The following is a 22,905-nucleotide window of genomic DNA, read 5'->3' as shown; positions in this document are numbered from 1 at the left end:
GCTCAGGTGTCCGATGAGGGTGAAGCTTCATTCTCCGAGCTTGTGTATTGGTTTCCAAACATTTCCTTACCAGGCTAGATAACATCTTCAGCTGAATTTAGGAGACTCCGCTGAAGATGTTAACTAGTTTGATAATGAAACGTTCAGAAACCAACCCACAAGCTTGGAGAACAAACACTTCACTCTCAGGAGTTAATTTGTGAATGTTGTAACATGCGTGTAGCCAGCATATCTTTTTTCCAGCTAACTTTCTGTTGTTCCTTTTGCATTGCAGAGTAAAGAAGTTGGACAGCAGCTCCAAGAAGACCTGATGAAAGTCCTGAATGAGCTCTACACGGTAAATCCATTTGGCTTTTTTTTTTTTTGCTCTTTTTAGAAAGTAGTGACAAAAAGTTTGACTTTCCTCTCTGTGTTACAAAAATGGCAACAAAGCACCAGAAATTATTTTCTTCTATTGTTTCATTTTAATTCTCTGGTTTCATCTCTGTTGCCTTTGCTGCTGGTGTGGGATTACTTTCTACATTGAGTGAACATTGGTGAGTGTTTAGTTAAATCACTGGGCTCTTTATTGAAAGATAGTATCAGCTTTGAGGTCAGTTTTGGCTGCAAATGGACCAAAATACAATGGTTTCTTTCATCACAAATGTAGGAATGCATGAAGCACAAGCTTTTGTCCTGCAATACACATGCAATAATTATTTGCATTAGATGCTTGTATAACTTTTTTTAATTTGGCTTTTTAGAAGGCTGGTAGCAGTAAGTTTTGATTTAGAAAACTTTACAGCATAAATGGGAGCCCCAAAGCTAAGAACATATTTAAACCTGCCTCTATCAGTCACACAATAAGTAAAAACAAGCATATTATCTACAGCCCAGCCCTGGTCCCCAGGGAAGAAAGTTAAGAGAGTCTGTTGAGACGCAGCCTTTTGTCAATTGAATATTCAGAAATGCTCCAGCCTTAAAATACTAGTACAAAGCCAGTAAAAAGGCAGCTTATTTTTTACTGAGCATGACTACTGCATCATAAAGAGGATTACAAGTTACACAAGTGTTGTGCCATTTTTAATTCTCAGAGTAACATTTTGAATCATATTGTCTTTATTTTTCAAAGATGTTGTTTACTAATTGATAAGTAGCATTGAATGAAGCATTAAAGGAAATAGCAAGGGAAACTATATAAAATGACATGAAACATTATTTTATTTATTTTGATAATTAAAATAATCCATTGCTACATAAAACATTCCACAACATTCCACTTGCTTTCCATTGCTGTCCTTTTTTGCCCTTCCTCTGAGATCTGAATTTTCAGGTCTAATATGATGGTTGCATGTGCCACATATCAGTCACATTATCTAAAGTTCATTTGTTTACTCATCATCTAGACCAGGGATGTCAAACTCAATTTCATTGAGGGCCGCATCAGCATTGCGGTTGCCCTCAGGGGGCCGGGTGGGTATGGCCAGGGTGGGCATGGCCTACTGGGTGGGTGTGGCTAGAGTGCGTATGGCCTACTGGGTGGGTGTGGCCAGCTCTACATCTTTCTCATCAAGGGTGCTTATGGGGGCCTGGGCAGGAGTGGGAGAGATCTGAGGGTCTCTGGCAGAAGGAGGGTCTCTGGGCCAGGGCCAAGGCAGTGAGGGCCGTTCCCTCACTGTTTCCAGGATGGCTTCGCGGGCCACATGAAACCACTTCGCGGGCCGAATCCGGCCCCCGGGCCTTGTGTTTGACATGTCTGATCTAGACTCATTCATATTATTTTCTTTTAACAATTGTTGTTGGTTAATTTTCTTGCTAGTTATCTCTTATCTTAGTTATTTAAAATCACCCTCTAGTGAGCTAATAATTAAGGTAAGGTTCTAATTGTGTTTATTGGGGTTTTTTTTCAGTTTACAGTTAGCTTTCCCCTCACCAACTGGAAATTATGGTGATTTATTTTCATCCTCTCTGGACATCAGTAGTTGGGGAAAGCAGTTCTTAGATGTTCTATTTGTTTTCACTTTTGAAGAATTTCTTTTCTGTAATTTAGATGACACAAACCTCAAGGAAGAATATGACTGGCACAAAAGGAGGCCTGTGCTCGTAAAAATTCTGGGCATCTCTTCTTTCATGCTAGAATTGGAGAACGTTTAATGTTTATTAAACCTGTTTCAGGTTTGTTAAACTTTGCAACTTAGAGCAAATTACTTCTATTTTGAAATTTAGGCTCTTTGAATGTTTTCTTTGTGGCATTTCCCCAAACAGCAGAAGGTTTCTGGATTTTGTTTGGTCAGCTAGGGTGATTGCATTGGCAAATACTTTTCTCCACACCCAGTTGCCACATGAAAAGATGTTTCACAGAAACTCTGAGGCAAACGCAATGAGACCCTGCCATGAAGTAGAACTAGTAATCAAGATGGCATAGATACAGGCTGATTTTGCAATTTTGTCTAATTTATATGAATCAGCAAATCACACAGGGATAAAGTTTATATCTTATTATAGGCAAATGTTGGGAACTGCCTTCTGGCAGCTGCAAAGCCTGAAACCTTTACATGGTGTTTTTTATTATTATTATTCAACTGAATTCCAGCTGCAGATGTTCATCATTTTGAACATAACAACTGGTTTGGTGACATTGTAGAAATGCTCTAAAAATGAATAGAGGGTGTGCCTTGTTTGTGGCTTTCAACCTTGCTTTTTACAAAAAAACGGAATAGTTAACCTAATAAGGCCACTAGAGGAGTGGTGTCAAACTCGCAACCTCACGTGACATTTCGCGACATATCGTGACTTTTTTTTCCATTGCCGGCAATGGGGTGGGCACAGTTTTGCTGTGATGCGTCCAGCCTATGGCTGGCAGTTTGACACCCCTGCACTAGAGAATTCCTGTTGGAAGGATTTTATACTGTTTGTAACAAATTCATTGAAGGAATGTAATTGCTAGGGTCCAGTGAGTGTGACTGCTAGGAATTTTAAGAATATTGATTTGTTTTTTCCCTTTATGAATGTACATAGATATATACATATCACCTGGCAATTTTGACTGTGAGATACTTTTATGTGAGAATGAGTAATACTAATGACCTTCTGGGGGAAAGCTATGCAAGTTATTGAAAATAATGGTAAACTGAGGATTGCCAAATTTTAGTGGTGTATCCAGAGCAGAGATAACTTTATATAAAGGTGCCACGCTGAGTACGTTTGTAAGTATGGGAGAAAGAAACCTATAGAAATCAATTATATTTTTCAATGGATGGTCGGAAATTTGTACTTTCTGTTAATATAGCATTATAATAATTATAATAAAGTAGAATTAATTCACTATTAGTTCATGTTTCCTGTCTGGTTTACCTGGGAAGACTGACAACAATCTTACAAGTCTGAAAGTACAAAGTTCCCACTATCACTTTTAACTGCTTGATCCTTCAGGGCACTTCCTTCCTAAGTTTCTTTCTCTGACCACTAAGCCCCTGGGGCTTATGCCTCTCTTGCCTGATTGTTTACTAGGCAGCATCTCTTCACCTCTTTCCATAAAGTCATCTGCACATGTCATTACAAATGATCTTTTAAAAAAAATCTAGATTTGTACTGTGAAAGAATAATAACCCTTGACCAAATAGAAAGCTTTACTTACTTGTTGCCTTTTGAGAATAGGAAGATTAATTCCAAAACAAGTTGAAACAATGATGGGGTTATGGCACAGATTTATTAATCTGGATAATTCTTTCTTTATTGATTGATTAGCTATGTATTCTCACCTACCTTATGCAGCATAACTCTGATCAACAACATACAGTAGTCCTTGCTTAATGACCATTAATTCATTTCACACAATCAAATTGCTGTTACATTCCTATTGCAAAACTACTTGTGCTGGGCTCAACTCTCATTCTTGTGCTGTGCCTGCAAGAAGGGCTGATTGTTAACCACATTCTGGAAGGCAGTAACATTTGCAGTATCCTTATTTATCTATTTAATTTTTTACAGCAAATTAAATATGCTAGAATAGAGTTCATATAAAGTCAGTAGTCTGTGGTTTTCTAGGTGTTGCTGGATTATATCTCACAGCATCAATTAGCCATGATTATGCTGATTTGTGTTGGGAATTAAGGTTCAGTAAGATCTACATTGCTCATCCTTGTGGATGACAACAAGAAAACATGGAATAGGCAGAATGTATATCTCATTCTACTAATGAATCTCTGGCTTATTTACAGGAGATAAGCAAGGATTTCTGACTATCACTTTTAATCTTCCAGAAAAGCAAAATGAGAAATCCACACAAGCGTGTCCTAAATCAGATCTGAACAACTTTTCAAGGACAAAGACTGTTTTCTGGATTTTTAGGAGTTGGAATGATACATTGAACAGATAGCTTTTCCCCCCTCTAATTAAGATGCATATTAAACTATGTTGCATAAGCAGTTTTGGTTTTTTAGCCTTAGCTGGCAAGCAAACTAATTGCACTGCATTCCTCCATGAATTTTCAAACCTTGTTTGATTAGCAATTTTAAACAGCCAAGGATTTTTTTCCCTGTATTAAAGACAGCAAAAAAACAAATCTAAGCCTGCATATTTTAGGATCATGATGTGAATTTGATTTATGTGTGTCCTGCTCTATTTCTCAGTCTACCTATTTCCTAAATTAAGAGTTAAGGAATTGATTACAAAGTTCTGTGTCAATTTTCTCTCAGTCAGGTTAGCAGCTGGCTTTTCTCTATGTTATATATAACATATTGGATTGTCATCCCTTCAATTCCATTGAAGGCCATTTGTGTTGAGTGGATTTTCTCCCATTCAGATTCCCAGTCTTCAATTTATTTATTTTCTATTGATAAAAGTTTTTCAGAAATATAAAGAATTACATGTTTCCTCTTTCAGAGTTTTGCGTTATCACTCAATTATACATCAAAGGCATCTATGTTCAAAGCAGAAAGAAGACTGAAATCTGTTAGTCTTATATATGGGAAGATTATACAAAGTAATTTTTAATTCTTAAGAAGTTTCTTTATACTCAGGAGTCCATTGAGCTTTGTTAGGCAAGCTCTTGTTGATTAAGACTGCGAGGGCTTTAGTTTTGATTTTAAAAATGAGTTATAGACCCCCTTCCCATGGTATCCCACAACCCCTGTAATGATCTTAGTTTTTCTTGGTAGTTGACGGCTGCATCTATTAAATAATCTGCATCTTCTTCTCTTCTGGCTAACTTCTTTCTAACACCAAAAATATAATCTAATTCAGAAAACCTTTGATAACATTCCACTGCATTGATGTTTATGCCTGCCACCTCAAGAGTGGAAATAACATCATTTAAATGTTGCATGTATTCTTCCCAGATACTGTTGAAATGATAATGTTGTTCAGATTTATTTCAGATACTTTTTCCCCAGTCTGAAAAATTTTTTGCCCATGAGTCAGGTCACTGGCGCTCCATTTCAGATGAAAAACATTCTTAAAAAATTGGGACAGTCCTTGAACTATAATAAAGCCTGGTTTCTCTTTGAAGATTTCCAAGAAAGGCATTTGCTAATAGTCCTTGCTTTAGACTAAAGTAGATAAGTATTTTGCCTTACTTAACTGTTCTGGTTGGTCATTTTTTCTTATTATAAAGTACTAATCAAACTTGGTTAAAATATCTTAGGTCTGCACAAAAATTTACTTTTCCATTTGACTTAGGAGAAATCACTATAGCTATATTCACTGAATTCACAGTATGAAAGTACAATAAAACTTAATTCTAGCATGTTTTGTATTTCTTTCTTCAGTGTATCTCTAACTCTAGAACAGTGGCCCCAACCTTTTGGACACCAGGGACCGGTTCCATGGAGAGAGGTTTTTCCACAAATTGGAGGTGGTGTGGTTTCGTATGCTGCCTGCATCTCTGTGTGGCCTGGTTTTTGGCATGCTGCGGACCAGTCCCAGTCCATGGACTGGGGTTTGGGGACCCCTGTTCTAGAATAGATGTTTCTGCTTTATTGTGCTTGCATCTCTGGTAGCATTTTTGTGTTGTACTAATGTAGCAGCACCTGGATTGATTGTAAATATTTACTTGACATGGTGGTTCTAAGTTTGCTTTTGTTACAAAGATAAGATATGTGTCTCTTCATACTTTCTGTGCATCTGGCAAATAGCTATAAATTTGTTTCGCTAGATCTTTTAATCTATATATTCCTAATGAAGCAACGCACGTTCTTAAAATTTTATGACTAGATGGTTTTTCCATTTCCAAGTCTACTTTGTGACTTATGGACTCCATTTTTGATCATCAAAAGTGAGCTTTGCCACCTCGCTTAAACTTGCATTCTTGAGTAGGCAACAAAAAGCAACTCTTTTTCTTGAGAGCCTTATATGATATCAGTCTTATTGTGCAGATGTTCCTGAAATATGCCATTGAATTTTTTGCCGTGTGTGTGTGTGTGTGTGTGTGTGTGAGAGAGAGAGAGAGAGAGAGAGAGAGAGAGAGAGAGGGAGGGAGAGAGAGAGAGAGAGAGAGAGAGAGAGAGAGAGAGAGAGCATAATCAGAATCTTTGGTCCTGGAAGTTCATTTGATCCTCTTGTTTTTTTCCGTGTAGCAGATCAAAAGGACTGAATCCCCTAAATGCCTATGACACTTCTCTATAGGCAAATAATATATAGGGAAATAAAGGCAATTTGGTATAGTGGTTAAGGCATTAGGCTTGAAACCAGGAAACTGTTTAGTCACAAAACCAGCTGAGTGATCTTGGGCCAGTCACTTTTTGTCAGCCCTAGAAAGGAGACAGTGGCAAGCCACTTATGAAAAACTTGCCAAAAAAGGACTTGTCCAGGCAGTCTCTGAAAATCAGACAATGACTGAACAGAAGAAGAAAAAAATAGAAGGAAGTAGTCCATTCCAAAATGTTGGTATCATTTTTGTGCATTCTTGTTTAACATTTTGAAGAGTCTCCTTCAGATAATCCTTCTATCTGAGTGTCATACTGATAAGGTCTTACGTCCAGTATCTCCAAATCTGTGTACAAATTCTTAGCAGTTATTTTCTTAAAATACCAACAAAGTGAAGTTCCTCCATGAATCCTGGTTTTACATCATACCCGAGCAACTTTTCAAGGACAAAATCTGAAGTGGTACAGTATTGCAAAATAGGCAGGGCTGTGTCATGGTCAGAGGCAAGTTTTTCTGTTAGGGAGGCAATTGATCAAGTTCCTGTTTTCTAAACAGTGTTAATTATAGGATAATCAAGAGTGGAGGGTTTTTTTAAAAAAATTATGAGTTTTATTTTCTTTATTCAGTTGGGCTACTCAAAACAAACTCCTTTGCTCATTCCTATAGGTAGGTGTGAGATTTCTAATTAAAAGACAAGGCAGGACTGACAAAATATATGCTCATCTAGCATCTTAATATAATCCCTTGATGGGAATAGCGTGTGGTATTTATAATACTTAGACTTCCGGACTGAATCCTTATGTAATTGCTTTGACCCTGGACCTTGATGTCAGTCTTGGCAGAAAGATATGGATCGACCATGTTGACACATCCTTAAATATATGAAACCATTAAAACTGGGACTTACATGATTTTGATGCCTTGTGCCAGATATCTTTCAGTAGATGTAATGGGAATACGGGTACATGGAAAGAATACCTCTACTTCCTGTTTAAGGCAATTCCAAATGTCACCTTTAATTCTGTTCATTGATAATAATTCAGAGTTATCATATACATAAATTATGCTTCCTTTAATACTGAGTGGGTTAGCATTTTTAACTGTTACTTTTTCCTGTAACTAAGGAGTGTTGATTTAATTGCTCCAGAAGGAGTAACAAAATGAGAGCATATATTCCACCTAACAAAAATTACGGTCAAGTTCAAATTGAGGTGAAAGAAGACTCAGGGGCTTGGTGCTTGCAAACTGGAAGGATTTGAGGCCAGAGTTGGCTTGCAGCAGGATTTTAAAATTGGAACATAGATCTCTTCTCTGTTTGAGCACACATTTACAAAGCAGTTATTATAGTTATTAATATTTCATGAAGGTCTATGATGTAATTGGAAGAGTGCATACCATTTTTTCAAGTCAGTTTTTAAATTTTATTATGTAAGCTACCTTGATCAGAATCTGTGGGAAAGAGAGGATAAAACTGATTTTCAGTAAATAAATCCCTATCTTCCTTCCTTCCTTCCTTCCTTCCTTCCTTCCTTCCTTCCTTCCTTCCTTCCTTCCTGTCTGTCTGTCTGTCTGTCTACCTACCTACCTACCTACCTACCTACCTACCTATGTATGTTGTTTTAAACCTGTCTAGATGATGTGTTGATTAGCCTAATGAGACAAATTAGAGATTCTTAAACTTTTGATATTTGATCTTTGCCAAGTTCAAAAGGTTATCAGGAGGGCCAAAATACAAAGAAGGACAGGAATCAAAATATGTGGTTCAACTATTAGAGCTCATTTATTTGTAACAAATGCCAGTGAGAAAGGGAAAAGTCAGTATTGATCCGAAACAATGGAGGGACTGTAGAGAAACAAAAAGAAAGGCTGATTGTTAGCAGAGTCAGCCTCTGCTGTCTATGTTGCCTTTTGTATTGCTGAGCAGGATTAGCACTGATAGGGCATGGAGTGCTATGCGGTCAGTTAAAAAGTGGTCTCTCTTCTAGTAATTGCTTTTTAAAGTAAAGATATCAACTTCCTGGGGGAAACAAAGGAATACTATTTAATGACCTTTTTCTCCTTGTCCTTATCCCCACATTGTCACATTCCAGTTGAAAATAGAATTATTCTTGTACTTCTTTCTTATCTGTTCATCTCTCTTTCCTATTTTCATCTGGCCTTTTATAGCCTTGTGCCAATAGGGTGTTTCACTTCATGCAGTAGAAGTTAACATCATTGGAGCTCTGCTGTATGGACTACAATAGAGATTTGCACTATGCATAATGACCCACGTCTACTGATATTCAAACAAATATCAGAAACGTTCCTAAGAAATTTGGACATAATGTATTGAGGGAACAGTAGGAAATACATGGCTGAAGGGACTGAAATTTACATTATGTTATACTTTAAAAGAGAATTTTATAAAGAGGTACAGGCTCCAGAAAAATTGTTTAGAATGTATAAAGGTATTTTCAATTTATGTTGGAAATGCGGAAAACATGAAGGGTCATTTTATTATGGCAAAAAATGGGGTTCAAATAGTGTTAACAAATAAAGAATTTTAAAGATTAATATTCATTTGAAAGCAGAAATTTTCTTTTTATAACTAATGGATAAACAGTTAGAAAAGCATTATGGAAAGCTATTTTATATGTAATAACTGCTAGATTATTTCATGCACAAAAATGGAAAGAATCTCAAATAACCACAATGGAGGAACAGCTGCTGAAGATGATGCAATTAGCAAAGATGCAAGGTTGACTTGTCTGACTAAGAACAAAACCCATATTTATTACTGACTAGAAACTCCTTATGGACTTTTTGCTAAAAAATGAACGTGATTTATGTGTTTGGTGATTTAAAAAGGTAGAATATGAAAAGAAGATTATACTGTAACCTTAGAAAGAGAGAGTAAAATATAAATGTACTTCTGTTTCCAATATCAAAATCTGCTTCTTTATAACTTTTTCCCCCTTTTCTTCTCTATTTCTTTGCACTTTTTCACTTATTACTTCAGGGTTTTTTCCCCAAAGTTGGTATTGTTCTTTTTCTTTTAAAACTTTTTCTTTAATAAAAATTATATGTTAATAAGAAAGAAAAATCCAAGCAAACCTTGACAAGCAGAGTTAGAATAAAGTAGTGGAGGCCCTGGTTTAGCCATCAGAATCACATGAGAGTTTTAAAATGTTCCATACCTTTGCTGATCCTTTTTATAGGTATTTCTTGTGACCATTCTTTCAGCAACCATTCAGAGTTACGATGGTGCTGAACGAGCATTGGTTATGGCTGATCCTTGAGAGTTCAGGCCACCCCATAAACCCCATGGTCACATGATTATGATCTGGTGCTTAGCAAGCAGTTTGCACTCAAGACCAGTTGCAGCACCCTGTGATCAAATTCACTGGGATAAGTCTTCCCCATCCACATACCCTCCCTTAGCCCATCTGCTCATACTGCACCAACTAATCGTGCCCCCTCCTGAGCCTCACCGGTCCTCCCTTGGTCCTCCCTTGCGTACCTTCACTGACCCTTGCTTCACCTCTTACATACCTTTCCTGCCCGTAACCACACCTTCCTTGCTCCCCTTTTCACCCCCTTGCATCTTCATTGCACCCTCGTGGACCCACCTTAACCCTTGCTATGCCTCCCTCGTACTCTTGCACACTCTCCACGAGTCGTATCTCGCCTCCTTTCCACTTTTCCCAAGCCTTGCCACACCTTCCTCACACCTTTGTGTACCCCCTCGTGCCTTTCCCCCACCCTGCAGTAGCCATTTAAGCTGCCTGCCAGCCTGCTCGTAAGTCACCTGGGACTTACAAAGTCCTGCCACCTTTCCCACTGACTTGATTGTGGGAACTGGCAAGAGTTTGCCTTGCCTAACAACGATGGGATTTGATTAAAGATGGCAATTGGGACTGCAGGGATTTCTGTTGCTAAGCAATGCGGTCACACTTTACGTCATTTAGCAGTGGAAGTTCTGGTCCCAGTTGCCATCATAAGTTAGGGACTGCCTGTATAGTAGGTGTGTAGAATAGTTATAGGTTAAGTTTACTTTGAAGGCACTGGTTGATTAATGTTCAGGTGTTTCCAAGTAAGGTGTTTTTAAGTGAGAATTTCCTTTGCAGGTAATGAAGACCTACCATATGTACAATGCTGACAGCATCAGTGCCCAAAGCAAGCTGAAAGAGGCAGAGAAGCAAGAAGAAAAACAGATTGGTAAGTCTGTGAAGCAGGAGGAAAAGCAAACTCCACGCTCCCCTGATTCAGCCTCCAGTGTCAAGTTTGAAGAAAAGCATGTCCGTCGGAGCTCAGTCAAGAAGATTGAGAAAATGAAAGAGAAGGTGAGTGCGCAACAGGGTTAACTGCTAGGTAATTGCAAAGCTCTCTTTACCAATAGCAGCTGCTGAGTGTTTGCTGGGAATCTAATACACAATAGAATATCTATCGGGGCGTTAAGGGAGAAGAGCTATTTAATGGGGAAATAGCAGAAATACTGACCTAATGGCTCAGGGATTATCCTGAGGTCTAGAAACTATATTTAGGTATGAGTATTCATGAGATGGAATGAGGAGGTACAGGAATCAAAAGTGCAAGGAGGTTGTTTTGGCACTGATCCATTTCTTCTTATCCCTAGTCAACTATGTAAATGTGTTCGAATTGAAACTGATTTGCATGGTACATAAAGATACTGTGTATCTAACAGTTAGCAATTTGATATTTAAATCTTTTAACTTGAAGAGGTAATGTAACATAGTGGCATAGGCAGAGAGACTATTTAAAAAGTTGGGGAAAAGGCTTAATATTTGCAGAAGGCTACCTTGGATGTGTTGTTTTAAGAAGTGATATTCTTAATTGGAAATGTTCATTGTACTGAGATACAGAAATACAAGCACACTTTGGATAGGATCATGCACGAAGCAAGTAAAATAAGTACAGCCAATGGTTTTCCCCCTCTTTTGTTCCTTGATACAGTATACAGATAGTTCTCGAGTTATGACCATTCGTTCAGTGACTGACCATTGATTTTCAAAGATGGAGTGACACTGAACAAAGGGACTTACAACTGGCCCTTAAAGTTCCAGCCTTTGTATCACCCCTACAATTACATGAATAACATTTGAACACTTGAAAACCACTTACACTTACTATGTGACCAATTCCGGTGTTCCATGGTCACTTGATTGCCATTTGCAACCTTCCCTGCTGACTTACCAAGAGCAAAGTCAATGGGGAAACCTGCAGGGAAGGTCACAAATTGCTTGGGTAAGTCTCCCCCACCCCTGCCTTTCTTTACTTGCATGCAGTGTGGTGTCCTACCCCCCCCCTTCCTCCCTCTTTGCTCATTTGCACACACTACATCTCTTTCCCCTGCCCCTCGCATGCACACACCCACCAGTGTCCTCCTTTCCCCATTCTCTCTCTCTCTCTCTCTCTCTCTCTCTCTCTCTCTCACACACACACACACACACACACACACACACACACACACACTCCAGCATCTTCCTTTCCCAGACCTGCTCTTGCAAGCATGCCCCCATCAGTGTTCACCTGGACTTCCCTACATTTTCAGCCACCAGCATTCTCCTTCCTTGAGCCTCTATTCTCACATGCACTCTGTGCCCTCCTTTTCCAGCCTTCCTGCACTTGTGCCACACTGTAGCACTCCCTTCTTCATCTTGCATGCAGCTTGCACAGGGTGGATCTTCCCCGTCCCTGTGTGGCACTGTTGCTCTCATTACCTGTGGCTCCTGTTATTTCCTGCCTGCTTAATGACCCACACATCTTGAGATTATGACAGCAACTGGGACTGCCTGGATCAGCATCACTAAATGATGTGGTCACATGACTTCACACATTACGATCTCATCGCTTAACAATAGCAGTCCTGGTCCCAATAACTCAAGGACTACATGTAATTTGCCCTTATAGGAAGATTTATTGGAGGTGACATACTGGGTTATTGCATCCACTGGCTATTTGCTATGCAGTGAGTTGTGAATGAGAGTCTTGATTCCACAGTCTCAGCTGTGGAATTTCCTTTTGTTTTAGATGCTGTTGACAGTTACCATCGTAAACCTTTGGTGACAGTTTAAGACCTCTTCATCAAATATTTGGGTAGACAGGTGCTGCTGTGCCTTCCCATCTGGTTCTGGATTATACTGCATTGTGTTTAGGATTTCAATTTTTAATAAATAATTAGAGCCATAGAGCTTAATTCTAATTATTCTAATTTATTGTAAAATATTTTTAAATGTTACCCACTTTGAATTTTTTCAAATAATGAAATCAGTCAATAAATATTGAATTAGTTTTAACTTTATGATGAAAGTTTAAATTATTAATGTTCCATATGTACAGTATTCACATATTGATTGGATTAGGTCAGGAAGGCCTGTTTCCTATTCTTCTGGGCACAGGAATGTGTGTGGGCCTAGGTTTCCAGCTGCCTAGTGCAGACGATATATTAAATTCTAGTGATACATGATCGGTCCCTATAATTTGGAGGATTTGGGTATCAGACCTTTGTTCACACTTGGCTCTTTAGTGCCTTCTGCTGATGTCAGTCCTGTGTGTCCATATCAGAGCCAAATAAAATTCTGCAGGGATCTTCAGGTTGCAAACATGCTTCTCGGATTGGATATATTAACTTTATGTGTTCCTGTGAGCCACTTTTTGGCCATCTATGGATTAGATCACCTTCCTGTCTCTTCAGGACTCAACAATTCCTTGAATCATTGTTATATGATGATGCATTTGTTTTGCCTGAAAGTGTTAAGATTTCTTAGTCTGAGTTAAAAAGAAAATGAAATAATTTCTTGATTTTGCAGAATATTTTTTCCTTCTTTCAAGGTGACTGCTTTCTTCATTTTATTTTATAATAAAAATCCATTTGTATATTTTTCAGCGCCAAGCAAAATACACAGAAAATAAACTGAAGGCTATTAAGGCAAGAAATGAATATCTGTTGGCTCTGGAAGCCACCAATGCATCTGTATTCAAGTATTATATCCATGACCTGTCAGACCTCATTGATGTAAGTGTACTTTGGTGGTGTATTTCCAGAATGTTTCTGCTTCAAGCCTCATTATGTTGTTCTCCTCAGTTAATTTCTTCAGTGACAGAAGTCCATATGGAGATTTTATCTTTTATCTGTGTTCCATCTGTGTTTCATTTAATTATTGAAGGACAACAGCATTTAAACACAGCACTAATTAAATAGCCAAACCAAATTCTACAATTGTCAGGTATTTTCATTATTTTAATATTTGGAGTGTGCACACTCCTCAACTTTTCTAGAAAGCATTGGGAACAATCTTAATTTGCATGCACCAGTGGGACGTTCTATAAAATACATCTTCATCTCATAGGTTTTTTTTAATAAATACCTTACGTTTTCTTCTTATTTTATGTGTTGACTTACTGCTTGAATGATTTCCAGGAATTACAACAGAATGCGTAAAATAGTTTACAGTTCATCTTAAATGTCTGAAAGATTTAGACAACCTCATTTATCCAAATGATCTTGAAACCAACTCAATTAGTTGAGATGAATGGTGAATTTTCTTAAGGTTATATAGGAATGCATGAAGTTTACACAAAGAATATATCAACATTTCTCCTTATTCAATGGATCTACAGCTGGTCTTTCTTCTAGGATACACATGCTGGCATATTTAACATGCCTTACTGTCGTTTTTCACCATAGCAGTCAGTCCTATAAGATTGAGCTGAGAAACAGAAAATGTTCATAAGTATAATTTGTCTTTTTAGTCCCAATTCAACACATTAAGGAAGGTATGTGAAATACATGTTCAAACAAACAAATCATTGGCCTCCTCCTTCACTACAGTGCCCATAGAAGGCTAGTAGTAGGGACAGACACATCCATCTTTTCTAGTTTTGTCAGGCTAGCATTTATTGAATTTAAGTCTGGGTTGGGCTAAATCTATATTGATAATATCTATATGATTCATAAAAATTCAAATGTACTTCATATACAACTTTTTCTAATTTTCAACTTTTTATTAACTGTTTTATCCATTTTTGGATGAAGTATTTGAGTATTCCAGAATTCTGATCTGTGTTTTATTTTTGCATCGGTCCCCAAAAGTATAAATTACAATGCTTTACTTTAAACCATCTATATGATAAAATGAAGAAAATAATGCAAGATTAATTATAAAGAGCAATCAAAACAAAAAAAGGAGGAATCTCTTTGTCAGGGAATTGTGCAGCCAGTGTCCAAATGGACTCAGAGAATGCTGACAAGTACTTGGGGACGCGGTGGGTTAGGGTGCTGAGCTTGTCGATCAGGTCGGCAGTTTGACGGGTCGAATCCCGAGTGCCGCGTAGCAGAGTGAGCGCCTGTTACTCGTCCCAGCTTCTGCCAACCTAGCAGTTCGAAAGCACGTAAAAATGCAAGTAGATAAATAGGGACCACTCCGGTGGGAAGGTAACAGCGTTCTGTGCGCCTTTGGCGTCTAGTCATGCCGGCCACATGACCACGGAGACGTCCTCAGACAAGCGCTGGCTCTTCAGCTTTGAAACGGAGATGAGCACCGGCCCCTAGAGTCGGAAACGACTAGCACGCACGTGCGGGGGAACCTTTACCTTTACTTGGGGTTTTATGTAAATAAATATATTTACAGTAAATAAGAGAGGCAAACCAGGAGCATAGTCAGGTAAATCAACGCAGCAGCAACATCGTCAGGTAAATCAACAGAGAGCATACAGGACACACAGGGCAAAAAGGCGGGAATCAAGGAGACTCCCCCTTTTTACTCAAAGCAAGCAATCACAGCTTAGATTGCCTCGTGCAAGGAGACATCTCTCCAAGCAATCAGCTATAACTGTGTGTTCTAACTCTTTACACAACCCTCACTGTTCCGGTTATAAATTTAAATATCTTGACACTTTTATAGGCAGTAAACCTCATTTACTGAATTTGTATCTTTATATTCATCAATGTACTTTTACACAATAAACATGCAACCTGTAAAAGTGTGGACAGACATATTTTTAAGCTGAATTTTGGCATGTTGGACATTTTCTTATACTACCAGCTTTGTATTTCAAGATTATTTTAGTGGATGAAGCGTTAATTTGTCATGTTGAGAATTTAATTTATTTGAATTCTTATTTTTTTTAAAAAAGAAATCTTTGGAAAAAGCATGGATCAAGTATTTATATAACCAAGAAACATGAGTGAGACTGATATACTTGTACATGTAATTTAAGGGATATTTTAAAATGCAAAAAAATAAGGAGTGCTGAGCTGGAAAACCTAGCTGAATTAAATTTTCTTCTTCTGATTTCCAATGAGAATTATAAATTATAATTTCACATTCAGATTCCGTGAATGGAAATATAAAAATAGAGTCATCTATTCTGTTCCCATCTACTCCCACACAGATCACTCAATCTGGTTTTATAGAGAGGAATGCAATGGTGGGAAACTATTCTATGAAAGAGAAACCTGCACCTGAGAAAGCTACATTCATAAGGCTCCAACTCTGACAGAGTAAAACATATATTAATACAGATGAATATTAGTCATTTTGAAATTTCTGGTGACTTCCCTCATTGGCAAGATTCTCATGATTTCTCTTCCATGATCTGTGAAAAACACGGAATGTTAATTTGGTTGCAAAGCTGAAACTACTGAATATTTATGAATTAAAATAGCCTTGACATATGCAGATTCTCAATCAACCATTTTTTGTTTTTGTTTTAACCCCTATTTAGTTTTTATGCTTCTTGACTAAATTTATTGTTCTTTCATTGCCTGCTTCCAGTAAAACCAACAATTGCTGCTTTACAAAGCAGACTGTCCACACCTGCCCCAGACTTTTGGCACTGTACCCAGTCATATGACAGTGAGCAGGTTATTGCAGGACTCAGGACTGCATTCATTTATGTTTCTCTCCTGTCTTTCCTGTTCCTCTCTCTGGCACATGTTCATTTCATTCATGGCATTTCTGTTCCACCATTATGTGCAATACTTGTCTAGTAGAGCAGATGTAAGCTTGTGACTTCTGTCAAACAAATGGATACTTGTCCATTCAGAAGATTTCCTTCCTTCCTTCCTTCCTTCCTTCCTTCCTTCCTTCCTTCCTTCCTTCCTTCCTTCCTTCCTTCCTTCCCTCCCTCCCTCCCTCCCTCCCTTCTTTCCTCTCACCAGCTGAAACCATTGTTCCTCTTCTATTGATATGTAGTTTTTTTTTCTCATCAAGTGATGGCAGGAGTTTATTTTCATATGATTTGGCTTTGGCAGATTTGTTGTTGTTATTATATGTATTCTACATATAATGTAGAAAATACTTCAGATTTCTAGTTTGGATGTTGTAGTAAGTATCTGTTTCTTTATCAGCAGCTACTTGATTACATATCTTATTTAACAAGTTTATGCTCTTTTACATGCTCCTACATTGGCATCAGAGCATCCTATAATAGGCATCTTTCTCTGACAGAAGAATATTTGTGTTTCTTCCATAGTGGGAAAAGCATTTTTGAATTGCAGGACTGATTTCTTCAAGAGAGGCTTTGTAGGCTCCTCTTTTGAAGTACCTTAAAGCCCTTTTTTGCAGGTGTATTTATTATTTTATAGACCCAGTTAGCAACCTCTTGATATAATTAGCCAGCATGAGCAAGGACCACATGCTCATGTGATAAAATAAATTTATTTTGATACCCTGCCCACATCATTTATTCATACAATACCATACAATACAATACCAGAGGTGAGAGACTGGGAGCGAAAGAGCAGAGAATGGTCCCATTTCATATAGATATATAGATCTAAGAGGATAAGTTATTGTGGGCTGGATCAGTGGATAAATCAGTCTGAAGCAGGAGATTCTGTTACATCAGATTGAACTGTGTTTTATAATTCCACCATCTATAATAATAATAATAATAATAATAATAATAATAATAATAATAATAATAATAATAAGAAGAAGAAGAAGAAGAAGAAGAAGAAGAAGAAGAAGAAGAAGAAGAAGAAGAAGAAGAAGAAGAAGTAGTAGTAGTTGGAAGGGACCTTGGAGGTCATCTAGTCCAACCCCCTGCTCAGGCAGGAAACCGTTTCAGGCAAATGGCTGTCCAGTCTCTTCTTAAAAACTTCCAGTGTTGGAGCATTCACCACTTCTGGAATTTAAGCAATTGATTGACCAGTCTGGCACAATTCAAATTGTTTATGTGATCCATTTTTTTTTAAAAAAAGGGAAACTACTTATTGCATGTGCTTCCTGACTTTCATATCTGATCAGTTATGGAAAGCTTTACAAATTCAAACTGTGTAAATAAGATATGCAACTGTGAGCTGTCCTACTTTGCACTACCAGTGTAACACTTTTTTTCTCACCTTAAATGTGGCTTATAAAAACATTTGTGTAAAGTTGAATTTATATAAATCAGATCTCCTACAACCTGGGAAGCCTCTATATTTATTAAATAAATTTATGTTTTGGTGTAAGCACCATTGATTTCCAGAAAACAAGAAATCCTTTGAGATGAATATTTGTCTATTTTATTTATCTGTATATTGTATCATTTATAATTTTTCTTTCAACATTTTGAGCTTTACATGGTTTTTACTTTCCTATTTTTTCCCCAGCAGTGCTGTGACCTAGGATATCATGCCAGCCTTGGTAGGGCACTTAGAACATTCCTGTCAGCAGAGCTGAATCTAGAACAATCAAAGCACGAAGGCCTGGATGCCATTGAGAATGCCGTTGAAAATCTGGATGCCAACAGTGACAAGCAGCGTCTGATGGAAATGTGTAACAGTGTCTTCTGCCCACCCATGAAGTTTGAGTTTCAGCCCCACATGGGTGACATGGTTAGTTTTCCCCCACCCCCATTTTCTGTTTTCATTGCAAACTTCACTCCAGACATAATTAATAAGTCTGTATAAAAACAGAAAAAACTATAATCATGATTGGCCAAGGATTCTACAGCAATATGAACAATTCTTCAATACTGAATGCATGCTATAAGCCCAATTAACCTAGCTGTGCTCATTGTGATGCAGTGCTCTTCCAGTTTCCAAACAAACATCTATTCCATATTCACTGTGGACATTTCTGTATATATACAGGTAGCCCTTGGTTAACAAAAGTGATTGGGACCAAAATTTATGTCACTAAGCGGTGTAGTCATAAAGCGCAATGTAACCTGACTGCATTGCAATGGCAAGTCCCCATTACCACAATTAACCAAACCCCACTGATCATTAGGCAATGAATGAACCAAGGTCATTCCTGGTTTGGTCCATTCTAGCCACAAACCTCTGTAAGGAAAGGGACTCCCTTTTCCTCTGTAAGGAAAGGGATTCTCTACACACACTTAACTCCCCTCCATTCTCTGCCCTTTTGGTTTATTCCAGTGTGTGAGCCTAACCGTTGTATAAGGTAAACTGTGGTTTATGACTAGTTGTGAACATCCAGGCAATTGTTGTTTATTGAATTTGAATTAAAAATAATTTGTTTCCTGTTTTGTTTAGCAATCTTTTGTTCTATGGCCCAGTGTAGATATCTCATACCTGGTTATGAGTTTTAACAAAAGTGAAGAACTAGAAGCAAGTATCTGGAAAGTTGAAAAACAGCCTATTCTTTTCTAGGTATTCCAGCTTTGTGCCCAGCAACCAGTGCAGAGTGAGTTGGTACAAAGATGTCAGCAGCTGCAGTCTAGGCTATCCACTCTGAAGATTGAAAATGAAGAGGTAAGAACCCAAACTCCACACCTCTGATCAGAATTTCCCTCTTTTCGTTGATATATCTCCATATTCCTGTTTCTCCATGACATTTAGCCTAAAGCCTGACCGCATGAATTTAGTACCCATTCTTGGTTGGATATCAGTGGACCAACACCCACCTTGGTGGGCAGGGTAAGATCTCTTATCAACCTTCCAGTGTTAGAGATGACTATATGAAGTTAGAGTAGATGTAGTTTAGCTATGAGGTCCTTGCCCACCTAAACATCTAAAACAGGTATGTCCAACCCAACAGGCCACATGTGGCCCTGGATAGCTAATCATGCTGTTCCACAAGATCTCAAAATTATAATATTATGTGATTTATATATATTAAGTATATTAAATATTTTATATGCAACCCAAGAAATTTCCTCTTCAATCAATTCAGCTCTTGCAAGCCAAAAGGTTGGACACCCAGGACCTAGAACAGCTAAATTGGCTAAATCACATATAAAAAAATGCTTTAATACCACCTTATTTTTTCAAAACAAGCAACACCAATTAGCAGTCACAGGACATCATGAAAAGTCCTTAATTATACAACAGATGGATAGACACAGCCATAGTTTCAGATGTGAAACTGTGAACATCCCAGACCAAGTTAAGTCCAAATACACTCAGACAAATCAGCCATCAACAGGCACACAGAGACAAGCAACATCAACATACATTCAAAAGAGAAAATAAAAAAACTGAAAGATCAGAACATCTACTTGCCCACAATCAATACCCAGATAAGCAGACATTAATATCAAGATTAATACTAAGCCAACAATTAAACAACCTGTTTAATTCAATCTCTTCTTGTCTTCTGTGGGCTGCAAAGTGAGGTGCAAGTGACTGGAAGCAGGAGATTGCCAATGCTTCTTTGGGGTTAGGCACATGTCACCTGCCCTAAAGATGATGTATTGAAATCCCTCTTAAAAAGGAGTTGCTCTAGATCTAGAAATCATGTCCTAGAAATAGGACGTGATCCCTCTCATGGCATATAAGGTACATAATTAGATTTGTTCTTTCTCAGCATCTCTACAAAAGGTCTTTGTATTGAAACAGTATCTAATATATGATTAGTTATGCTTCAGCCTCACTTTTTATATTTTTTTCCTTCTTCATTTTCTATGCCAGGTTAAAAAAACAATGGAAGCCACACTACAGACTATTCAAGATATTGTCACTATTGAAGATTTTGATGTATCCGATTGCTTTCAGTATAGCAATTCTATGGAGTCTGTAAAATCCACAGTTTCTGAAACCTTCATGAGTAAGCCAAGCATTGCCAAGAGACGGGCCAATCAACAGGAGACTGAACAGTTCTACTTCACAGTAAGAGCCCTGAATTTTCTTCATCTTTCATGTGTTAAAACAGTAATATTTTAGAGTTGGAATATATTCAAAGTTCAGTCAAATGAATTTGGCTGGTGAGGAAAAAAAATCTAAAGCTGGTAATACTGAATTTTACAATTTTGCTGAAATCAATATTATTTTAAAATATATTCAAAGATTATTTTGATACATATTTTCTTAAAACTTTACTAAAAACTGGTAAAATGCCATGCCTAATTTAGATAGTACAACAGAGCAAATGAAAGCAATCATCAGCAGACCTCTAGAAAAAAAATGCACATGCAGCTGAGTATAATGGAAATGTTTCTTCTTAATTCTGTACTTAAAAGTTCTGAAAGACTGGATGTTTGCTAAAGAAAATGTAAGTCTATTTATCGTATTCCACTGGAATTGTCTACATTCAAAGACAAGGGTAGAGTTCCACAAGCACAAACCTCGGGACCTGCAGGGGAGGCTGTGCTGGGCCCATCTTCTAAGACAACTTGGATTGAGGCAGCCAAATATTAACTAAATCCCTGAGAATGCTCATGTCTCAAGATTTAGAGAGAGGCAGACGTGCTCTGTCCCTAGGAAGGGATCCTTGGAAATAATTGATCAATTTACAGCCAACTTTTAAGCAGCAGCTGATGTTGGGTTGAAACTCTGGAGGTAACATTAGAAAAACCTTCATTTGAGAACAGAGAGTGATTAGAATACTGTCAGTATCAATCTTGTCATTCTGCTTATTCATTCCGGATACACAGCTTCTAATCCTTGATGTGTTTCATTTCTTGTATACATTTCAACCAGTCAGCAAGACAGAAAGTGACACTCCCTCAGTTGTTGCCTCTGTGATGTGGCCTGTGGCCTATTGTTTAGACTTGCTTCATCTCCCTTCTTAATTTTCCCCCAGCCAACTGGTGGAATGTGGCCCCATGTGAATTGGCACATATGTAAAGAAGCTTTGCTTCATTGCTTTGTGGCTGCATGTTTTAAATTGCTATGTTCCTCTATAGGGATCATGGGACTTTTAAAAAGTGCTGCCTACTCTGCAAATTACTTAAGCAGATAAAGTGGTTTATGCTGGATTTGGTTTAGTAATAGATTTATTGGAGAGTATATCATTCTTTTAGATAAGAAATAAAAATGCTTCAAAAGCCTTATTAAATTAAAAGGTTTGAATGGAAGCTGAATGTAAGCAAAAAAAAGAATTGATTCAATTAACAAGCAGTTGATTGTTAATGGTTATTAAATGAGCTTCCATGTTGTTGTTTTTAGGAAAAAAACTCAATCCTTTTCAAATAAATATGAATTTTATCAGTGCTTTTTTTCTTCACATTGTTTAACCATTCTTGCTGTCAACCAATGGCAGTGACATTAACCTTCTGCCTCTAGGAAATGCATATGCCATTAATCATGTCATATTCATATATTCAGGATAAATAAACTTCCATATGATCTTCCAGCTTACAGGTACCCTTAATATGAATTTCAGGCTTTAGTTAAAAGTATCATATGATTTGTGCAACCTGAAAATAGTTGTGACTGAGCAATAATGGTGGGAGAAAATAAATGCAAGGAAACAAGAACATAAACTATTACATTACTGTGCATTTTAATAAGATACACTTTTGTGAGCAAGGTAAAAGGCAGTCTACCTAGGTTTGCAATGTTCCTAGGTGGGTTTTATGTTAGGTCTGAACAAGAAAGATATTGCATTATACAAGCCTGTTCTGTCAGCTCATCAGATTAGTTGATCTGGCCCATTATCAATTTTTCTATGCTTTGGGGAATCTGACAGAATTAGAGGGCTTAGAATGCTTTTAGTATTCCAAAATATCCTCTGAAGCTCAGAATCATATGAGCAAACAGGACCCCTTGGGGCAATAGACCTATTAGGATAATTCACCCCAGAGCTTAATGGATCCTGAGGTTTTCTAGAGGGTACTTTGGGTATTGCCCAATGATTGTGAAGGCAACCAGTGATCTTTTTCTCACAGGCTACTTTCTACTCAAGAATACCAACTGGATCATTAGTCCTCCAAGGAAATGCAAGAAATGAAGTAAAATTGTAGCGAAATAGGTGGCAAACAAATTTAATAATTTTTTATTAATAAATAAAATACAATGAACAAACACAACTATAAACAAACACAACCAAGCACTGATACATGCTTGAGTTTCAGCTTACATAATGGCAGTAAAATATCAACACATGT

At 37.6% G+C, this 22,905-nt stretch overlaps 1 protein-coding gene across 2 annotated transcripts in view; it reads left to right on the top strand.

Moving 5' to 3' along the window:
* The window catches only part of SRGAP2 (SLIT-ROBO Rho GTPase activating protein 2), a 230,891-nt gene that overhangs the window by 146,110 nt on the left and 61,876 nt on the right, over positions 1-22,905 (top strand). Inside the window, exons 5-10 of one of the 2 annotated variants that reach the window (XM_083357482.1) lie at positions 275-337; positions 10,731-10,946; positions 13,511-13,639; positions 18,227-18,448; positions 19,229-19,330; positions 20,489-20,686. In XM_083357482.1, coding sequence (XP_083213608.1) covers positions 275-337; positions 10,731-10,946; positions 13,511-13,639; positions 18,227-18,448; positions 19,229-19,330; positions 20,489-20,686 — 930 coding nt within the window. Of the gene's footprint in view, positions 1-274; positions 338-10,730; positions 10,947-13,510; positions 13,640-18,223; positions 18,449-19,228; positions 19,331-20,488; positions 20,687-22,905 lie in introns of both variants that reach the window. The other variant, XM_083357481.1, reaches the window with a different exon arrangement.

This window comes from Vipera ursinii (genome assembly GCF_947247035.1).
Source record: "Vipera ursinii genome assembly, chromosome: 3".
Lineage (NCBI taxonomy): Eukaryota > Metazoa > Chordata > Lepidosauria > Squamata > Viperidae > Vipera > Vipera ursinii.
Note: the sequence above shows the minus strand (reverse complement) of the source record. Positions and strands in the feature narration are given on the sequence as shown.